Source organism: Panthera tigris, chromosome F3, assembly GCF_018350195.1.
Source record: "Panthera tigris isolate Pti1 chromosome F3, P.tigris_Pti1_mat1.1, whole genome shotgun sequence".
NCBI classification, from domain to species: domain Eukaryota; kingdom Metazoa; phylum Chordata; class Mammalia; order Carnivora; family Felidae; genus Panthera; species Panthera tigris.
The window spans coordinates 40,443,788-40,464,845 of NC_056678.1; the positions used below are offsets into that span (position 1 = coordinate 40,443,788).

General features: G+C 56.1%; 1 protein-coding gene across 1 annotated transcript; it reads right to left on the bottom strand.

Moving 5' to 3' along the window:
* Positions 1 to 300: 300 nt before the first annotated feature.
* Positions 301 to 16,408, bottom strand: LAD1 (ladinin 1). The gene is made up of 10 exons (XM_042976012.1): positions 16,112 to 16,408; positions 6,991 to 7,128; positions 4,867 to 5,692; positions 4,250 to 4,354; positions 3,384 to 3,427; positions 1,916 to 1,988; positions 1,675 to 1,812; positions 1,066 to 1,152; positions 724 to 798; positions 301 to 381 (listed from the first exon to the last, which is right to left on the bottom strand). Exons 1-10 carry the CDS (start codon positions 16,147 to 16,149, stop codon positions 376 to 378), a joined length of 1,530 nt encoding a protein of 509 aa, XP_042831946.1. The 5' UTR covers positions 16,150 to 16,408; the 3' UTR covers positions 301 to 375.
* Positions 16,409 to 21,058: the final 4,650 nt, after the last annotated feature.

Sequence of the window (21,058 nt, forward strand, 5' to 3'; positions counted from 1 at the left end):
GCTGGGAGCAGATCACAGAGGTGACCCTGAGGTTCTTCAGAGACAGTACCGCCCTGACCCTGGACGTGAGTGGGAACTATCTCCGGACGGGGTGTGGAGGTCACACGGTGCTGACGAGAACCAACGCTGTGCTGACACTGGGTCCCGGGATCTGCTGCGCCCTCAGTGGGGTGAGAAGGTGCCGGGGGACACCTGCCCCCGGATGCTGAGCTGGGCAGGAGCTGGTTGAGCCTCCCTGACACTCCCGGCCCCAGGTCCAGAGCCAGAAAGGGGGCAGGGGCAATGAGAGACAGGAATGCTGCTGGAGACAGGGCCCGGCCTGAGGGAGGGCCCCTGAGATGCAGACCTTGCAGGTCTGTCCCGGCAGAGGGCTCGTCACACCTGTGGGGGCAAAGGTCTGTCAGAAAAGACAAGGAGGTTCCTAGAGCTGGGAGGGAAAGGGGGCCTCCGGACAGGAAGGCATCCCTTTGCCCAAGGCCCACTCATACCAGAGACCCCAAACCTGCTGGTTGATGTTGGGGGCGGGGAGGGGCTTTGCAAAGCTGCAGGGAAAGCAAAGCCAGATCGGGGTTCAATCAGCATTCTCAAGTTTGGGTCAAACAAGCTTGAGAGCAGAACCAGGGTATCCCGGGTACTAGACTGTGCAGCTGGAGGCCAATTAGTGTGTACGTGGGGGTGAGGGGTGGAGTCTCCCCAGGCCCGGCCCCTCTCTGCTCCTCTCACCTCTGCCTCCAGGAAGGAATCTGCTTTCTTTCCCAACTGGGTCCTCCTGGTGGCTGCCGGCTGTTTCCGCACCTCCTGGTTTGGGACATCAGGGTTTGGGGCAGCGGGGGGAACCAAGGCTGACTGCAGAGGGACTCGGGAACCCCAGGTTCCTCCCCTTCCTGAGAGGGAAGACCCCAGACCCACTCCTCTCTTCTGCCTCCTGGCCCACAGGCTTACCCTCCTCACTCCCCATGGTCTCCACTGCTGGAGCTCTGTTTCTCTCAGGGCTGTCCCTTCTATCATCCGGGTCATTCTACCACAAAGGCCTGTAGCACGAGATCTCGGGGAGGGACGAGGTACCTGGGGGTTCTGATCTCCAGATTCCTGGGTCCTGCTGATCCACAGGTTGAGCCTTGATGTCACTGCCCCTGAGAGCCTCATGTTCTCCTGAAAAGAAAGCCTTGCATCTCAGGGCTCGGGGCAGCTGGCAACGGGGTGGCATTTTCAGAGGTCCTGGCACAGGGACATGACTCTGCCTCACTCCCGTATCCACCTAGCACGTGCCACATACGCCCCGGAAGGCCCCCGACGGTCCCCCAGGGAATGCTGCACACAGCTTGGGAGACGGGCTTATGAACAGCAACTCGAGTCAACAGCCGGTTCTGCCAAAACGGACATGAGAAAACGTGGAGCTTTCTTTTTGAGAGAGCGCAAGTGGGGGAGGGGCAGAGAGAGGGGGACCGTGGACCTGACGCGGGCTCTGTGCTGAGAGCAGCGAGCCCAACGTGGGGCCCGAGCTCATGAATCGTGAGATCACGACCTGAGCCAAAGTCGGACGCTCAACCGACTGAGCCACCCAGGCGCCCCAGAAAACACGGAGCTTTCTAGTATTGCCAGGGTCAAGTTCTGCATTTGGAGGTCTCAGGCCTAATCAGCCTGGAGACACCCAGCTGGGCCTGAGCCCCTCACCTTCCGGCTGGAGGCTGGGTCTGCTCGGCTCTGGCCCACCAGCTCCTTCTCGAAGAGCTGGCGCTTGCTGGCTACGCCCACGGGAGCCACAAAGAACTCGGTGCGGGAGGAGCCTGGAGACTTGACCGATTCCGACCTCTGGAAAGAGAACACCGATGGCTGGCCCACGAGGGTGACGTGCACAGACCACACTTACCACGCTCATCAGGTGCCCCGGCCCCTCCACGAGAGCCCTGCCCACCTGAACAGCGGTGTGGTATCTCTCCAACTTCTCGCCTAACTTGACTGTGCTGGCCGGGAGCCTCACGCTGGCGCTGCGGGACGGGAGGACGGGACAAAACAGGTGAGACGGCTGCGCCGGGCCCGCCTGGGCCCCGAGCCGTACCCACCTACCCTTTTGGCAAAGAGAAGATGGCCCCCATCACTGAACGAGGCGAGAATGACTTGGCCAAAGTGAAAAACTACAGGAAAGTCCAGGGACTTTCATCACCTCCCCAGAAACATCCCCACTCAGCAGGACACCCCCAGGGTCAGAAATATCTGCCATTCCCCCCCATTCTTGTCACTGGACCTCACACACATCTCCCGAGTCTCCTTCCCCTCTACCTTCCGCAGCACTGCAGTCCCCTTCCCCGACCCCCTCTGCCGGCCACCCTGAGCTCTCCCCCACTGCCACCAGACCACTCCTACCCCAGACAAAGCCCAACCTGTCCTCAACAGCTCAAACCTCGCAGGCCACAGGGCAGGGACCAAACTCCCTGACACAGCATACAAGGCTCTCACGGTCTGGTCCCTGACTCCTCCCGGACACCAGCATCCACGCCACCCCCCGACCCCTTTCTCCGCGGGCTTATGTGCCAGTTAACTAGATACCTCACGCTTTTCATACTCTGTGCTTTTACTTGTGCTGTTCCCTCCATCTCAAGTCCCAGTCAGGAGTCGAGTGCTCCGTGATGTGCTCTCCAGCTCCCGCAGGCGGGGCGGCTGCAGCCACTTTGGGGTTCCATTCCTGTCCCTGCACCTCCCTGCCGGGGTGGGGGAGGCGGCTCTCGCAAGTTTAATAGTCTGATGTGAGGTGCCGAACAGAAGCAGCCGTGCCTCATTCATACGTGCACCCCGTGCCACCACCGTCACCCCACGCCTCGCCTGGGATAGTTGGCCTCTACGAATGTTTAGGGGCAGGTGGACACAGCACGAGTGCACAGGATTCCTCGTGCTCAAGCACAGCTGCTTTCCAGACCCCATTTCAGCTTCCTTCTTTCAAAACACAGTCCTCAAACTACTCGCATCAAAATCATGGGGCACGGCGATGCTTATGGCGCATGGAGACTTGCGGGGCCCCCCTGCGCTGGGTCTGCTGAAAGTCGTGGCTTCCCCTTCCCTGCGCTGTTCATGGTCCTCCTCCTGGAAGGCCCTCCTCCCCCTCCCCACCCCAACCTCCTTCACCTTCAGAGCCCCACCCAAGCCCCGCCTCCTCTAAGAAGCCTTCCCCGTTCCCCGCCCCCCCATCCCTGTTCCATCTCGCTGGGCCTCGGTCCCTCATGTTGGTCCAGTCTCCCCGCAGGGTCTGGAGCCCTGGCCGAGGACTGCACCTTCCCCTCAGGTGCTCTAGGCACAGCCTGGCACAAGGAATACGGGTGGCAGTCGCGCAGCAAACACAGACTGAACATGACCAGATCAGACAAAGCCAGAGCCTCCAGGCCCCTGACCTGCGTGTTAAGGTTGTTTCTGAGTTGTCTTTCCTGGAGTTCATCTGAAACAAGAAGGATAGTCTCTGATGAGTGACAGTCCCCAGGAGGCCATGGCCCTCCTCGAGGCAAGGGCTCAGCTCTCTGAACACTTCCTCTTCCTCCAACCCCCAACCAAACCTCTGTTAAAGATCCTCCTCTTGTCTGGGAGACACCTGCCTCCACCCACCAGGCCGGGTCAGAAGCCCCTCCCTGGCCCCACCACCACCACCAGTTCAACCATCTGTTTTCCTGTCTGCCTCCCTACTGCCCATGAGCCCTGCCAGGCAGGGAACAGCCCTGATCAATATCAGGCATCCAGCTTCCTCCCCAGGGCCTGGCACACATCAGAGGCACAAAGCACAGTCAGTCAAAAATAAGTGAACCACCCAGTGAACCAAGGAACTAAGAGTAAATTATCAGAAATTGAGAAGAGAGTCCCCAGTCCATACCACTTGTACCACTGGGGCAGAGGCAGAGTAGGGAGCGCTTGGAGAGCCCCACTGCTCTTGGCTCCTACCCTTCCCCGGGGCTCAAGCCTCCTGGGTGGGATCAGGAACTGCTGAAGGCAGGGGTGGGGCCTGCCCTGTGCCCTCTTCCTGCAGCTCTGGCCTTGTCCACTAGGTGGGGCTGCTCAGTCTCATCCACACCAACGCTCTGGGTCATTAACTGGCTCTCCCTCACTTAACCCAAGTCATCTGCTCTTGGCTACCCATGGGAATCCAAAACCCCTCTCTATCCAAAGGATCTGCTTGATATCTAACCTAAGGCCCCAATGCTGGGATAGATGCTGGTTTCCCCAGGTTGCCCTCCAGGGGACTGGAGACAAAGGTACCCTGGGCTCTCACCCGAAAGGAGATGGTCCTGGGGCTGGAGCGTTTGAGGGAGCTGCTGTAGGTGGCCTGAGTGGGTGAGGGTGTGTCCACCTCTTCCTCCTTGCTGGGGACTTTCACCTGGATGGAGTGGGGGAGTGTCATACGGGAGGTCGGGGGAGCCCGAAGCCCAAGCTGCCATGGGGACCCCATGTGGCCTGGCTCATCCCAAGAGCTGCAGGAGGAAGAGGAGAAGAAAACAGTCCTGCCCCTCTGCCTCTGCTGTGGGGACGGTGGACACAGTTCCGTGGGGCCAGGCCACCAGGCAGAACTTTCCAGCAGAACTTCTGGAAGGACGTGAGGTTTCCCCAGAGTCTGCTGGTGTCCTGAAATCCAGGCCCTGGATCATGAGGGGGTTCAGGGTGGCAGGTGCTCCCTGGCAACACAGCTGATGCCCTTTTCGGCTGCCAACTGCCTGCCCTTGCCTCAAGCGTCCCCTATTCTGACAGTGATTGGAAGCAGGTAGGGAGAGAGGAAATTGCCAAATCCAGCCCCACGGTGAGAGGACAGGAGACAGCAAGGGAGCCAGAGACCACCCAGGGCAGGATGAGAGGGGCACGTGCAGGGATGGGAGGGGCGGGGGCACTGCCAACCTGGAGTGTGATGGGCGGGAGGCGGGAAGTCACAGTCGGAGAGTCTGGCACGCCCTGTTCTCCCAGCTCCGCCAAGGACGGGGGGCTCTTCTCAGAGAGGGCACTTCCCCTCTGCTCTGTGGTGGTGGGCTGGCCTCCCCCAGAAGCCAGCCGCCCCCCTGCCTGGGGCTGTCCCAAGGCTGCCAGCCTCTTTGGAGCCAGCTTTGTCTCTGCCGCTGAGGTCTTCTCGGACACCAGAGACTTCTCAAAGAGCAACGCTTTCTCAGAAACCAGTCTCCTTTCTGAGTCTGATGTCTTCCCTGGGGCCGGCAACTTCTCAGAGCCACTTGTTTTTTCTAGAATGGCCTTCTTCTCTGAGATGGCTCTTTTCTCTGACACAGAAGTTTTCTCAGGTCCCGGGGCCTTCTCCGAGATGGAGAACTCCTCTGAGACCAGTCTCTTTCCAGGGGCTAATGTCTTCTCTGGGACGGAGGACTTCTCTGAGATAGGGGGCTTCTCTGAGACCCCCTTCTTCCCGCCTTCTGCCTCTTGGCCCGCCAAGCTCTCCTCCTCCCTGGCCCAAGGGCCCCGCTGCTCCCGGCTCAGTCTCCGGCGAGGAGGCAGCTCCGCCTCCTTCTTGGGCATGAGGGGCTGCGGCTTGGCCTGCTCTGGGCCGGAGCTGTCCCTTCCCTCCTCTGCCTCCCGCCGGACAGGGGCCTGTGCAGCCTCCACTGCCTGCCGCCTCTGCCTCCGCTCCTGCCGTGTCCTGAGGGTGGCCTGGCTGTCCTCATCTTTAGAGGCTGAGGTCTGCGGCTTGGGCACCTCGGCTTCCTCCATGCCAGGCAGTCTAGGCCAGAAGATGGAGAAGGGGTGGGAGATAAGTATCAGAGGCTATCAGAGACGGGAGACACCCTGGGGTGTACCTGACCCAATGGGGATGCTTCCAGGGCCACCGGGGAGGCACCCCACCCCCCATCGCTTAAAGAAAGATCACTTTTAACCGCCTTTACATATTGGGTTTCCACTAAGTCATTTGAACAATGCACACCACGTTTTTAAAAAGTTTATATACCCCTATAAGGTCCAACTCTGCATGTTGAGACCCAGTCAACAAACACTGACTGAACAAGTTTGTCTGCGCTGGGCCCCGTGCCGGGTGGCGGAAGTCAAAAGGAATAAATGCAGTGCTCGCCCCCTGAGAGCTTAGATCAAGACCAGAGACGTTCGGGGACTTGTCAAAGGTCGCACAGATGATCAGTGGTGGAGCTGAGGGGACAGCGCTAAGCTCTGACACGCCATCCTGCACTCCCGTTAGCCACGGTGGCGGCCACGGGCACTGGAGCAGCTCGGGGCGCACACCCAGTCCCCCTTCTCTTGGGGACCCAAGGGAACACGAGCAACATGAGAGGACTGTCCTAAACCCGTAGCACTTGGCCTCCAGCAAAAGGAGATTGTTTTCCTTCCTCACCACCCTGCTTTCCATGTGAATTGGGGCAAGTGAATTCACTGTCTAGGCCTCAGCGTCCAAATCTGCAAACCAGGCCTGTTGGGTGAAACGAGACTCATTCCACGTGATTGCCCAGCACAGTCCTGGCCCACAGGGGACTTCCATTCCCTCATAACCCTAAAATCCAGGCGGCAAGAGTAGCCACCGCATCCCTCCCCTCAGAAGTGAATTATGGAGGTTCCGGGTTCCAGGGGAGACAGCCTGGGTTGTGGAAAGAGTTGAGCCCACAGAGCCTGACCGATCCGGATGGCGAGTCCGGCTCTGCCAACCTTAGGTGCGCAATCTCAGCAAGTCACCTGTGTGTGCTCTTTGACCCAGTTTCTCCATCTGTAAAATGGGTTAATGATACCTCTCTCCCGGGGATACTGTAAGGATTAAATGACTTCTATCCACCAAATGTGTAGCAAAGTATCAGCTCACGGATAGCATCAGCATATAGTGATTCTGGTTCCGAAGAGGGTGGAGGCGGGCAGCGTGGAGGAGGGTCTAGGGAAGGTGAGGAGCTTGAAGGACATCTGCGGACCCTTCATCTCATTCCCCGGGCACCCCCAGTACTTGGTCTGTCTGGGGCAGCTAAGTCCATCCGGGTCACCTGGGACAGGGAAATGGTGCCTCGTCCCCCACCCTGACCCGAGCACCTCTGGGCAGCCGGTGTGTGTCCATTCTGGGTGAGCTTGGGAGCTTCCTCGTCCGTGGTGGAGCTCAGATTGCGGTGTCGCCGCCGGCGCTCTCGCTCCTGCTCCTCCTCATCTTCTAGAGTCCACTGCCTGGCCAGGCTGGGGGAGGGGGGGTGGAGAGGATCAGTGCAGCCCAGGCAAGACTCCTGGGTCCCCGGATACCTGTTCCCAGGGCAGACCCCTACGGGGCTGGGAGAAGAGAACAAATACCCTCTAGGCCTGGACCGTCTGTAGGTGGTTATGGCGCACTTGAAAGATGGCTGGGCTGGGGCACCTGGTGGCTCAGTCGGTCAAGTGTCCGACTTCAGCTCAGGTCATGATCCCCGGGTCCGTGAGTTCGAGCCCCGCGTCGGGCTCTGTGCTGACAGCCCAGAACCTGGAGCCTGTTTCGGATTCTGTGTCTCCCTCTCTCTGACCCTCCCCCATTCATGCTCTGTGTCTGTCTCAAAAATAAATAAACATTTAAAAAAATAATAATAAAATTAAATTAAATTAAAAAAGAAAGAAACATGGCTGGGCTGAACTGAGATGTGCCGGAATTGTAACACACGCAGGTAGTCCCAAGACGTAATATGACAAACAGAATGTAGAGTATCTTGTTAATAATTCTGCTTATTGGGGCACCTGGGTGGGTCAGTCGGTTAAGCATCTGACTTCAGCTCAGGTACTAATCTCTCGGTTCATGAGTTCGAGCCCCGCATCAGTGCAGAGCCTGTTTCGGATCCTCTGTCTCCCTCACTCCCTGCCCATCCCCTGTACTCCCTCTTTCTCTCTCTCTCTCTCAGAAATAAACATTTAAAAAATAAAAATAATTCCATATATTGATTACACGTTGAAATAATATTTTGGATACCCTGGGATAAATGAGACCTATTATGAAAATTAATCATCTATTTCTTTTCACTTTTTTAGTGTGTCTCATAGAAAATTTACAGTTTTAACATGGTTCGTATTTGTGGCTCACATTACATGTCAATTAAGTTTCAAATAAAGGTACTACAAGGATTTGGATCAGACCAGAGTTTCCTATCCCGGGTACCACTGAGATTTCAGCTGGGTAACTTCATGTGCAGGGGCTGTGCTGAATTTAGGATGTTGAACAGCATCCCTAACCTCTACCCACTAGAGATACCTTAGCACCACCCCCCACTTGTGACAACCAAAAATGTCTCCTGTCTTTGCCATGTGCCCTGGGGGACAACACCACCCAGGATGACAAACACTGGGTTGGACTTGACTCTGGAATCCAGAGTAGGAAGGTGGGGCCTCCCTCTCTAGGGGTGACTAGGAACATGGGAGGGTGGGCACGGCTCTGCCTGAAGGAGGGAGATAAACTTGACAAGTTCCTTTTTCTTTTGGGTCCTGGATTCTTGGATAATATTCATCAATGGACAATGGCAGAGAAACTTTCTCAGAGGTTCCCAACAACCCGCAGGATTTCTCAGCCGTTCAGAATGGGGAGACTCACAATTACGCCTGGAAAAGGTTCCAATATCCACTTCCCTTCTCAGGAGCTCTTTGGCCTCTCTCACCTTCTAGACCCAGCTTTCACTTGTCAGGGAGCAAGGGGACTCCATACACTCTACTTTGGGTTCCTGCCCCCAGTCACCCTGCATTCACAGGACCAATCAGGCACTCCCACAGCCAGTCACCCACCCACCCACCCACCTCCTTCCGCACTCACCACCTGCCCATCTAGCCACCTGTCAACCCAAACAGCCATCCACCCAGTTACCCCCCCACTTCCCTGCCCAATCCCACCCACCCACCAATCATCTTTAGCCACCTGCCCTACCATCCCCCGCACCTCGCTGCCAGCCCACCCCATCTTCCATCCAACCACCCTTCCATCCCAAGCGAAGAGCAAATACGTCTCTAAGCAACTGCAGTGAACCAGCAAGTCAGCAACGGCGGGGGGGGGGGGGGGGTTCACAGAACAAGGCAATGTCCCTGCCCTAAAGGTACCCACTATCGAGTGAGAAAGAAAAGCGTGTCCACCAATAACTCCCCCAACCAAAGCAAAGAAATTGCTCTGCAGGGGAGAGAATGATTAGTGCAGGCCAAGATTATCAAGAAAGGCTCACGGACAAGACTGAACGAACCTGGGCTGGACCTAGGGGGGTGAACAGGATTTTAATAGAGGTGACAGGGGGCTGGAGAGAATCTGGCAGTCCAGGCAGAAAGGAGGGCCTGAGCAAGCCTAGAGGTTAGAGGTAGGGGGGTTGGCGGAGCAAGAAGATGTGCTTCACTCAGAGCCCTGGGAGAAAGTTTGGGCTAAGAGTAGCATGCCCTGAGAGTCAGCAGAGCAAGCCCTCTCTGGAGCCTTCCTATGACTCCCCCAGTGCTATCTGGGGCCCTACAGATAGGAAGAGTCTGGAAAAGGCCTTCTTCTTCCCTCCCAGAGTTACTGTAAGGCCTTCCTTTTGCCACTATCAGGTGTCTCTCCCAGCCTATCCCTCTGCCCAGCCCTATACCTTCTAGACCTTTTCCCCTCTTGCAGAGTATTGCCATGCAACCAAGACTCAACTGAAGGAACAGACGTGTTTTCTGGGGAAAAAAAAATCATGCAAACCCACAAATTTTGCAAACAGAATCGGATATGAAAAGCACCTATGGAGCCTCCAAGGAAAGATTCCTCAAGGCTGCCTCTTGTAAGGCTGAGTCTACTCCTCCTCCCCTGGTGCACATCCCCCTCTTTCCTCTTCCTCGGTTTTCTTTACTAAAATGAGGAGAAGGAGCCACACGATGGCTCCGATCTGGTTTTCTAAGTCCAACATCGTGCTGATCCAACATTCACCAAGTAATTTTTGAGCACTGACGACGTGCCAGGCATACTTCCAGGGATCGGCGTGCAGCAGAGAAGAAGACGGACAGAGTTCTTCCGGTCACGGAGCACATAGTGCAGGGGGCCGGGGTGCGGTCAGTGAGCAAGGAAATGAGCACATGGACAAAGCAACGTCAGCAAGGGACACAGGACAAGAGAACCAGGTAAGGGGTAAGTGAGAGACGATGACTGGGAGGAGAGGGCCCTCTGAGAAGAAGCCAGAGGAGCCGGATCTGGAGGCAAGGTGGCCCAGGAGGAGGGCACAGCAAGTGCCAAGCCCTGGGTGTGACAGCTGGCTGTTTGGGGGAAGGGAGACCCAGAGCGAGAGTGTGGCCCGCAGGGACCTTGGACAGGGAGGAGAGGCCAGAGAAAAGGCCTTCATAGACCAGGGAAAGAATGTGGGTTGTACTCAAGTGTGCTGGAGAGCCACTGGAGAGTTTTACATAGAGGAATGACATGACAGAATTTATTATTATTATTATTATTATCTCTGGCTGCTGAAGGAAAAAGAATTGAGGGTGGCAGAGGGAGAAGGGAAACAGGGGCACCCATCAGGAGGCTCCTGCAATCGCCCAGGTGACAGCTATGCTGGCGGTGGTGAACTTGGTAGCGACAGAGAGAAGGAAAAAGGGATGGACTGGGAACACATCTTGGAGACAGAGCCAAAGGGGGATTGTGGATGGAGAGGAGAAAAAAAGAAGAAACAAGGAAAACTAGATTTCTGGCCTGAGCAATTCCTGATGCTGTTAGTACGATGGGAAAGATCAGGGGAGGAAGGAGTTTAGGGAGCCGGTGGGGGGAGGAAAATTCCATTTCCGGCTTGTTTGGGGTGAGGAGAAGAAAAGGAGACCAAGGAGACTGGAGGGCGGAGGGTGAACCTGAAGGGAGGAATGAGGTCCTGTCCAAGACCACAGGGGCAGGGGGTGGTGGGGACAAGAAGACCAGCACAGAGTAGAGAGAACAGAAGTGTCTGGTCCACAGGAAGGCAGCTCGACGGATTGGGCCGGAGCCAGGCTGGACCAGCAAGGGAAGAATGGGAGTCAAAACCGAGGGACCGGTGAGAGCCAGCAACTCTTTGGAGAAACTTTCCTCAGAGAAAAGCAAATAAAATGGGACAGTGCTAGAGCAGAATGTGGACTCAAGGAATGACTTTTTTTTTTTTTTTTTACATTTATTTATTTTTGAGAGAGAGAGACAGAGCATGAGAGGGGCAGAGAAAGAGGGAGACACAGAATCCAAAGCAGGCTCCAGGCTCTGAGCTGTCAGCACAGAGCCGAGGAGGGACTTGAACTCATGAACAGCAAGATCATGACTTGAGCTGAAGTTGGATGCTCAACCGACTGAGCCACCCAGGTGCCCCCAGGAGTGGTTTTTTAATTGAGGTGTAATTTATATACAATAGACACACATCAAATTTTGTTTTCTTTTTAAAGCCAGGCAAATGAAGGGGAGTGGAGAAGGTATGAGAAGTTAGGAAGGAAGGTATGAGGCTGTTGTCCTGCAGGGAGAGGAGAGACCACAGGCCAGGGTACCTCTCATCTCCAGCATGCACCACGGCTCCTGGCACACAAGCGCCAGTGAATGTGGAATGAACAAGTGTGACCGTCGACTCTCAGATGTGCAGGCCTCTCCTCCTCCCTGAGAACCGAAAGCCTCTGTCTTGACAAGGAAGAGAACAAAGCAGGGACAAATCCTCAGCTCCCCCAAAGGCAACCTGCCCATCTCTTACGAGCCAGGCTCTGATGCCCTCCCATTCCTCAGCTGAAGTTGGTTCACGAGAGATCATCAATTCGTGTGTGGTAAATGAATGATCAATCTTCAGATACACATAGCCTACAGGGGTCACGTGAAGGCCTATGGGAATCTTGTTTAAGTTCTGAGGTCAAGGCCATAAGGCTTTGATTGCAGCCCTTCTCCATCAGACGTGGAAATGCCAACTTCATCGGGCTCTCATCTGAGGCCATGTTTTCAGCTCTCTCCTTCTCGGGACTTATTCCCTCCCCCCATGAACACTTTGGGACCAGCTCTCGTCCTCCAAAGCTGAAGGATCCATCCACGGGAAAGTGCCCCACAAAGCCGGAAGCTCTTCTCCCCTGACCACACCCAGCTGGGCTGGGCTGGAGCCTCCAGGATTCCTTGGTCCTGAGCAACCCCGTTCCCACACGCTCCTCTCAGCCCTGGGGGAAGCAGCTTATTTGTTTATTCTCCAGTGGGGCCATATATGGAGTGTGATCTGCCAGAGCCTGGTCTCCTCAGAAATGACTCACCCACCCCCCCACCCCTCCCCAGGCCAGCCCTAACCCTAAGGGGTCTCCAGGGCTGGAACTGCAGGAGGTGGGGCCCAGGTGTCCTTGAATGTCCACCAGTTTTAGGCCATGACCCCACAGTGCACCCAAGGTGGCTTGGTCACTCCCCTGCTGCTCACGAATCATGGGGCTGCCTTCAACCCCTGGCAAAACACGAATCACTTCACCTTCACCACCTTCACCACCACCCCACCCCGGGGGAGAAATGCTATTGCCAATAACTTGCTATCAGATGAGGAAACGGATAGAACTGGGGGGAAGGACGGGCAGGTGTCAGTATCCAGGAGGGGCCTCAGCAGGTATAGTTGTCGAAACCCCCGTAATAAATAAATGGTAACGAAGGGCCTTAGAACGTTTAGCAGCACACAACTATTTGTGGAATATGGTAAATAGCTCAATAAATGAAGGAACCAAGAAGTAAAGGCAGTAACATAGAAGTGCTTACTATAATGCCAGGCACTGTTCTGAGTATTTTACAAATAACATTGACATTAAACCTCACAACAGCCCTGTGAGGAAAGGTGGTGTTATCCCCATTTCACAGACGAGGAAATGGAAAGTCACTGGGGCTAGTAAATTTCCCAAGATGCCACAACTAATAATATAACAATAATAATAATAATAATAATAATAATAATAAGATTCCATCCTAGGTCAGCCTCTCACAAGCCCGTACCCTTAACCACAATACCAAATGCTGGTAAAGGATGTCCTGGGAGGGCGGTCCCTCAGCCAGAGTGAGGCCCCACCTTCTTACGAGCCCAACGGAGTATATATTCAGAGGAAGGAGCAGGGGAGGCTGGGAGGGCCTCTGACCTGGTGCACTTCCCCACCCCAGGACAGGCCAGAGGTCACGGGAGAGCAAAGGTTTGGGAAAGCCCGGTGGCCAACACATTGACCAGAGCCAGGCCCAGGATGGAACCTGGGTCCCACCATCCAGGAGTCCCAGTCACTCTCACCAGCTGATGCCACAGCCCTAGGAGGCTGCCCCACCACACCCACCTTCACCACAATCCTTTCCTCTGCCTCCTGGCCTTCATTCGGAGACAACACCCCTGTCTTTGCCTCCATGTAGGGCTGCTACCCTTCCCAATACAGCACTCACACCGCTATCAGCTGCTGCAGACCAGACAGAAGTTGGATCTAAGGAAGAAACCCCTTCGCCCCTGCCCTGCAGGGGACCTCAAAACAAGCTTGAAAAACAGATCAAGGCTCAGCGGCTCTGGTTAAAGTAGAGGAAGGGAGGGGGGGAAGGCTGCCCCAGAAGCATCTGTAGAACCCCGGACCTCAAGGAGCAGGATTTGCAAACCTCTGAAGGAAAGAGGAGCTGGGAGGCCCAGCTCTGACTGGCTGTGGGACTTTGGGCCAGTCTTCAACCCCTGAGGGAGACAGGTCTCTGGTTCCCCTTCTGCACAATGAGGGGTCACCACAGGTGGTCACTGAAGTCCCCTCAAGCCCTGATGGCCTAGGGAGAGGTGTCAGGGGAGGGCAGTGCTGGGAGGTGGGAGGTCTGCTCAAGGCCCAGGTAGGGAAATGATTAACAGCTGGCTACTCAGTCCCAGGCACTCTCAGACCCACCCCTCACCCCCTGCAGACAGGCCCCGCCCAGCCTCTACCGTCACCCAGCCAGCCAAGGGAGGAAAGGACGAGGCCACTAACCAGGGCGCCCTGCCAGCCAGCTCACCGCTGCCCCCAGCCCAGGGCTGGAGCATCTGAATTCCTACTTCACACCAAGGCTAGGCTGCAGGCCGGCCCTCAGCTCCCCACCTGGGCCCTGGCTGGAGCCACACCGGTCACACCCTCACCATAGTCCTCCCCAGCCTGGGAGACTCGGTTGACAGTGACTCACAGCCCTTTCCCTCCTGCCCGCTGAGGCTTGTTCACGAAGGGAGCAGGGAAGGAGCGGTCCTCTGTTCCAGGTGCCTCATCAGGGTGACTGTTGGCAGCAGCTGTGTCTGCCCACGGGGCTCTGTGAGGGCTGGGGCCAGCAGGGAGGGCCGGCCAGGGGCTCCTGTGGCAGGACTGGTTCTCCAGGGCGTGCCTGGCACTGACCCTGGACATCCCGTGGGAACTCAGCCCTACCCCAGCAGCCACAAGTCCATCTGAGCAGTGGACAAGCTAAGACCAGACCCTGCTCCCATTTGTAAAGTTCTCATGCCCCAGCTGCCCACCCACCACACACGCACACCCCATACGGATCCAGGCATGCTCTCAGACACAAAATCACATACATCCCACCGTCTGTGAGCTCCTGAGGAAGTTGTGTGTGGTTTGCATTTTTAACCCAATGCCCTATACGGAGGTCTCCCGTAAACATTCACACCAAACAGACTCAGACTCCTAAGGCCCAAACTCAGCCACATAAGAACCTACTACCCACACAGATGCCTCCACACCGCACAGGCCATAAACATGCTCGCCCACACATACACCTGCATGTACACATACAGGCACACATCCATAGGCACAGATATGCCCACACCTAGGAGAAAAGACACTCCCACATCAACCCCCATGTACACTGACCCACACACAGAGTCCAAGGTCTGGACCCCCAAGCTCCACCCTCAGCACAGACCTTCCCTGGGGTGTGTCCAACCTCCCTGGCAGCCTAGGTTCCTGTTTTCCAGGGCACTGAGTTCCTTCCATTCTCGGGGCTTACTTTATCCCCTTTCTAGATCCCTTGGGCCCCTCCACCTGGGGGGTTACCTGGCCACTGTGCTTCAGAGCAGTGTGAGGTCTTGAGGGCCTGAGGAGGTGGGCTCCCAGCCCTGGGGAGATGAGACTGAGATGCTGGAGAAGCTCTGGGACCCTTCTGGAGGGAGGGGAAGGAGACTCTAGAGCACTAGAGAATGCCTGAAAGCAGCCTTAATGGGGAAAGCCTGGGGAGGGTGCTGGTCTGCCCCTGCAGAGACTGCCTTGGCCTCAGGATCCAAATGCCCACCTGGGAGGGTCAAAAAGGCCAATTTCTCCTTGGCTGAAGCCTACGGGATCAAAGGAGTAGGAATCCAGCTCAGAGCTACTACGTGGGCCTCAGTTTCCTCAAGGGCAAAATGGGTGTATGTGACAGAAGCTGCTGGGGATAAGGAGGTGAACATGCTCATGTGGACACTTCTGAGCAGAGGTGCAGGGTAGCTCTGAGAGGAGTCACCGGGGGTCACCAGCCACAGTGAGGGGCGCTGCCTCCAGGACAACCCCCCAACACCCCAGTCTTATCTAACCGTCACAGGATGCCCAGCAGGCAGAGATTAGATACCCAGTTTCCTGACCCTTTGAGGGACTTCCCTACAAATAAGGAACGAGGCACAAAGGGGAACAGCAACTATCCTAGGTGATCCAGCCCAGACACCACCCGAAAATGCCAAACTCAGAATCTGAGCTTCATTGGGGCGGGGGGGGGGGGGGGGGGGGGGGGGGGGGGGGCGGGGACGGTGTCTGTTGCACCCTGGTCTCTCAATCCACTGATCCTTCTACTTCCGACCCTCCGAGGAAGTGGTGCCCCCACTCCTCCTCGGCAAGAGGGGCTGAGGGACCCCTCCCCAGGGCCCCCCTCTCCCAGTCTCTACCAGAGAAACGTGGCAGCAAGGGAGGCTTGTCTGGAATGAGGCTCGGCGGCAGTAACTCTTAAACACCTCCCCAAACCCCCAACGCGTCCCCGCAGGGGGTCGTGTTTGAAGGGGGCTCTCCAGGTCGGGCCCAGCCTCCCCCAAGCACCCCGTGTGCGGCCACAGTCCCCAAGAGGAGGAAAGGAAACCGTCGGGGAGCGAGAACACCGCCCTGTCACTTAAGAGTTCCCCAGTGTGCCCCCGGGGCCGTCCCCCCTTACGGAGCAGCAGGGCCAGCAGGATCAAGGCTCAGAGCCCGCCTCCCGGGCGGGAAGGGGTGGGGGGTGAGGGGCCGGCCCGCGGAGGAGACCCCGGTGCGGCTCCCCGGGGCCCGCCGCGGCGCTCACCTGGACAGCGCGGACCAGTCCTTCCTGCTGACAGCCATGCCGCTGAGCCCGCGGGCCGCCGTGTGCGCGTGCAGGGCCCGGCGGCCGCCGCCTCACCTGCGCGCCCCTCCCCCGCCGCCCGGCCCAGGTAGGGTCACATGGCCGCTTATCTCGGCCCGCCCGGCCCGCCGCCGCGAGCCGCCTCTCCGGGGTGTGGGCGGCCCCGACAAAGCCGCATTGATCTCCGCCCCGGCCGGCCCGACCGCGCGCCTGCCAGCGCCGGCCAGCTGTCGGACAGGCCGCCGGACGGACCCACGGACGCACAGGCCGGCCCGGGGTCGATCGGCCGCCCGCGGCGAGGGCGGGGGACTTCCTGCTCAGAACCAGTCGGACCAGCTCGGCGCTGGGCCGCCTCCTCTCTCGCAGGGGCCTCGCGGGGCCCGGGGTGGCGGGGAGTGGGGCGGCTGGAGGGGACCCGAAGATCAGGGTCAGGCCGAGCATACGGGCGGTAAACCGACTTAGCCCCGTGAAACTTACGAGCAGACGCCGAGCGGGAAAGTTAGAGCAGGCACCGTAACCTCGGGTCTGCAGCCCTGGGTGCCTCCCGGGCCCTTGGCACCCACCCCGCCCCTAATAGCACCCCCCACCCCCACCCCGAGATGAGCTGGGTCGTGCTTTCGCTATGCCGCATCCAAAACTGCCAAACGCGCCCCCTGTAAAGCCAGCATCTCCACAAAATGAGATTTAAGAAGATTCAATTCAGCAAACATTTGAGCGCCCACAGCTCTGAAAACACAATGATGTCAAAGGTACTGTCCTTGCTTTGCTGATACTGGACTTTGGGCTGGAGGGGCAGGGTGTGGAACAGGGCAGAGGCAGATCAGCTTTTCCCCCGGAAGGAGTGAACCCGATAACCAGGACTGGAATTTTGGAGCCACTTGAAGGCAACTCAGGCACCACCAGCACCCCCTGGGTCCCTTAAAGGGCCCATCTGGGCTGGTGGGTGTCGGTGCTTTCTAGCCAGGAACCAGCAGCAGGTGGGCAGAGAGAGGGCCAGTCACTGAGCACCGAGAGTCTTATCACCCCTGATGGATCAGAACTGCAAGGTCAGCAGCAGCTGTTCCTGGTCTGAGAGGGACGAGAAGCAGCCCCAGGTGCCAGGAAAAGAAGATGGAGGAGAGTCAACTGCCAGCACTCCGACCTTGCTCCCCAGCCTGGCCTCCCTTTGGCGCTGACCCAGGACTGATTGTCTCTACGGTGCCCTCCAGCTCTGAGATCTCACAGTGACCAGCAAGCCAGCTGCTGAGCAGAAACCTGGAAACAGAGACATAGCTAAGCATCTCCTTCCCCCCAAACACCCCCTCCTCTGGGGAGCCTTCCTTCCTGGCATAGGAGGTGAGGAGTGAAGTTTAAGGAGTGAGTGCCGAACTGGGAGCCTGGAGACTTGGCTTTGAGCTCTGATTCTGCCATTTATGAGCCATGCGACTTGGGCCAAATCACTTCTATGTCGTGGAAATAATGACACTTTGCTTCCTTCCAGATTGCGGGGATCAAATGAGTCCATCACGGAGTGTTGGGGAGCAGCGTTAAGGTTGACAAGGCCCCAGAGAGTTCTGAACAGAAGCCAAGGAAGGACCCAGAGCTGTTTGCTCGACCAAGAAAAGACAGGGAGGGGATGGTCGTAAGCTGTGTCCCTGGATACTTCGATACAAGGTCTGACACTTCTGTCTGTCAGCCTGCTGTCTCCCTGGGGGCCTAGGGAAGGGAACTTTCCTTCCAGGGTTTGCCAGTGGTCCTCAACTTAGGAAGAAAAATACTCCTAGTCATTTGATGCCTGGCCCTTCCAGGGACACTTCATGAAGCCAGGGGACAGTCAGGTATCTGTCAGTCCAAAATCCAAAACCCTCTCTATGGATGTAAAAAAAAAAAAAAAAAAAAAAAAAACCCAAAGACACGGAAGGTCGGTACGCAGATGACTCTAGAAGTAAGGAAAAGTGAATTAGGTACATCTTAAAGTCCAGAGAGTTCTTTGGGGGCGGGTATTGTATATTTTACTAGGCACTTTCTATGTGCCAGGCACTCTGCTTGGTGCTGTGCCAGCATAGTGGTTTCCTCGAGCTGCTTGGGACAAAGTGCCACAAATTCAGGGGCTTCGAACAACAGAAATTTATTTCCTCACAGTTCTGGAGGGTAGAAGTCCAAGATGAAGCTGTTGGCAGACAAACTGCCTCCTCAGGCCCTGAGGGGAGAATCACTCCTTGCTTCTTCCTAGCTTCTGGCGGTGGCTGGCCATCCTGGGAGTTCCTTGGCTTACAGTTGTGTCGTTCCAAACTCTGCCTTTATGGTCACATGGAATTCTCCCTATGTCTAGGTGTCTGTGTCCACAGTGCCCTCTTCTAATAAAGGCACCAGTCATGGGGCGCCTGGGTGTCTCCAGTGGTTAAGCATCTGACTCTTGATTTTGACACAGGTCGTGATCTCCCCGGTCATGGGATCGAGCTGTGCGTTGGACTCAGTGCTCAGCCCAGAACGTGGAACCTGCTTGGGATTCTTTCTGTCTCTCTGTTTCTCTCCCTCCCTCTCTCTCTGCTCCTCCCCCGTGCACACTCAAGTTCTCTCTCTCTCAAAATAACTAAATAAAACTTAAATAAATAAGGCATCAGCCATTATACGAGGGCCCACCTCATGCAGTATGACCTCATGTTGACTTAATTACATCCACAAAGACCCCATTTCCCAATAAGGTCACATTCTTAGGCACCAGGGGATAGGAATTAAACGTATCTTGCGGGGAGACGTAATTCTACCCACTACAATCAACAAGTGGCTTTGATTGCAGTGACACAAAGATGATAAGGATTCAGTTCCTGACCTCCAGACATTCTCACTCTAGCAATGGGGACGCACACACATTTCCACAAACGTCCGCACACCCAGGCCTCTTGCCAGAGAGACCTTCGTAAAAAGTGGAAATTATGTCATCAGGAGAGATTAATAGAGGGATTGGGAAGTCCTAAAGAGGAAAGAACATCTGGTCGGGCCTTGAAAGTTAAATGGAACTCAACTTCCAGAAAAGGCAGTCGAGCATCCAACTACCAGACACAGTGGAAGACGTAGGGGCAAAAGTGGAAGGTGCTTATGGAACAGAGAGACGACTCATATGCCTGAAGCTTCGAATGCCTTCCAAGGCTGACGGGAAAGATGGGGGGGCAGCTGGTGAGGTCCCAGTGTGTGGTGCTCAGGAGTTACCTTTTCGTGTGGAATATAAGCAAAAGGGTTCATGGCCTCTGAATGGGAAAGGTCATGAGGTCAGATTGGAAGGAGGAGGCCATTCTTTACAGTCCACAAAAGAAATGAAAGGGGCTTGAGCAAGGGCCTCTCCCCAAGGGAGAGGGAGAGGAGAGGTGTTGGAGAGCAAGAGCCTTGGAAAGTTGAATTGTCAAGACTGAGTTGGCTGATGGCAGGTGGTGAAGTAGGAGAAATCCAGAACTCTCACCTCCCTAGCCTGAGGGGCTGGGTGAATGCAGGTGCCATGGATGAGACTGGGACGCAGGGGGAGGAGGAGGCTTAGGGAGGAGGGTGACTTTAGACCACTGGGGGTTTTTCAGCCTCCGCATTATTGACATTTTGGACCTGATAATTCTCTGTGGTGGGGACTGTCCCTGCATTATAAGATGGTCAACAGCATCCCTGGCCTCTACTCCTTAGAATTTCAGGTCCCTGGAGAAAGCCAGGGGGAGCTGTCCAAAGATGGCTGGCTGCGGGAGTGTGGGTGCTCAGAAGACAGCTTCGCCTGTTTTCTTTGGCGGGGCAGGGGGGAGGATGGAGGGATCCCTGAGGACAGGCGGGGGAGGGACGTGTTAATGTTCAAGATATCTGTGCCCATGTGCTGGCAACCTGAGTGTCTTGTGAGTGTCTTGAGAAGAGAGCAAATGCCTTCTTCACCTCAGTTTCCCCTCAACTCTATGCCTAGTGTAGTGGGTGCTTGGTAAAGGATTGGAGAGTTGCACTCACTGGCTTTGGGAAGAAGAACAGGAAAACCCAAATAGTCTGAAAACCCTGCCGAGTGTAACTTTGGGAGCTGGGTCGGGGAGAAGCTGAGATCGGGGTGGAGGTGGGGGGACTCTAAGTATCCGTTGGCCTCCAGGATGGGGCAAAACCAGGATATCACGCATCAGCAATTACCACAGTTGCCGGTGAGGGTGCATGTGGTACAGACCAGCAAAAGTGAAGATATCATTCTTGGCGGCCCAGCAATTGCACACCTGGGGAGAGAAACTCTCGAGCAGGAGCGGCAGAAGAGAGGCTCATGAGTATTCCAGGCAGCACCGTTTATAGTAGCAAAAATCTGGAAACCACCTCAGTGTCATCAACGGGACCACGGATGAGTAAGCGATGGCATTTTGGTCATTTCACAGCACTGGAGATGAGCTACAGCTAAGTGTATCCACAGGAGTGAATTTTACAACCCTCACCTCGCAGTGGAAAAAGCAAGAAGCGTGCATTTCTGTCGGGTTTACACGCCCCACCCCCCACAAATGCAAAAGTAAACGATGTCTTGTGTAGCAATTCCGAAATGCGGAGCAGCACTGTGAAGAGAACCAAGAGAATAGTAAACACAGAGTTGAGGATAGTGTTTATCTTTGTGGAGAGGAAGGGCCTTTGAAAGTATTTGCAATCCCCTCCATCTTAACGTGAGTGGTTGGCATAGGGGTGTTCATTTCATAGCTCTTCAATGTACAGACATTAAAAACCGCAGGCATGTGCCGGTCACTTCCTCTGGGGAGAATCCGCGAAGGTAGGGCATGTCACGTGGGGAATTCCGAGGTCAAAGGCAAGGGGTTCTCAAGACTTCCCAGCCAGCAGTGGGGGAAGGGGTCATCTCTCTCCTCCCCTGCCAGAACTGATGTCTGGAATCCCCACCCTCAACCCCTATCGACAAAGCTCCTAGGGCAGCTTCCCCTTCTC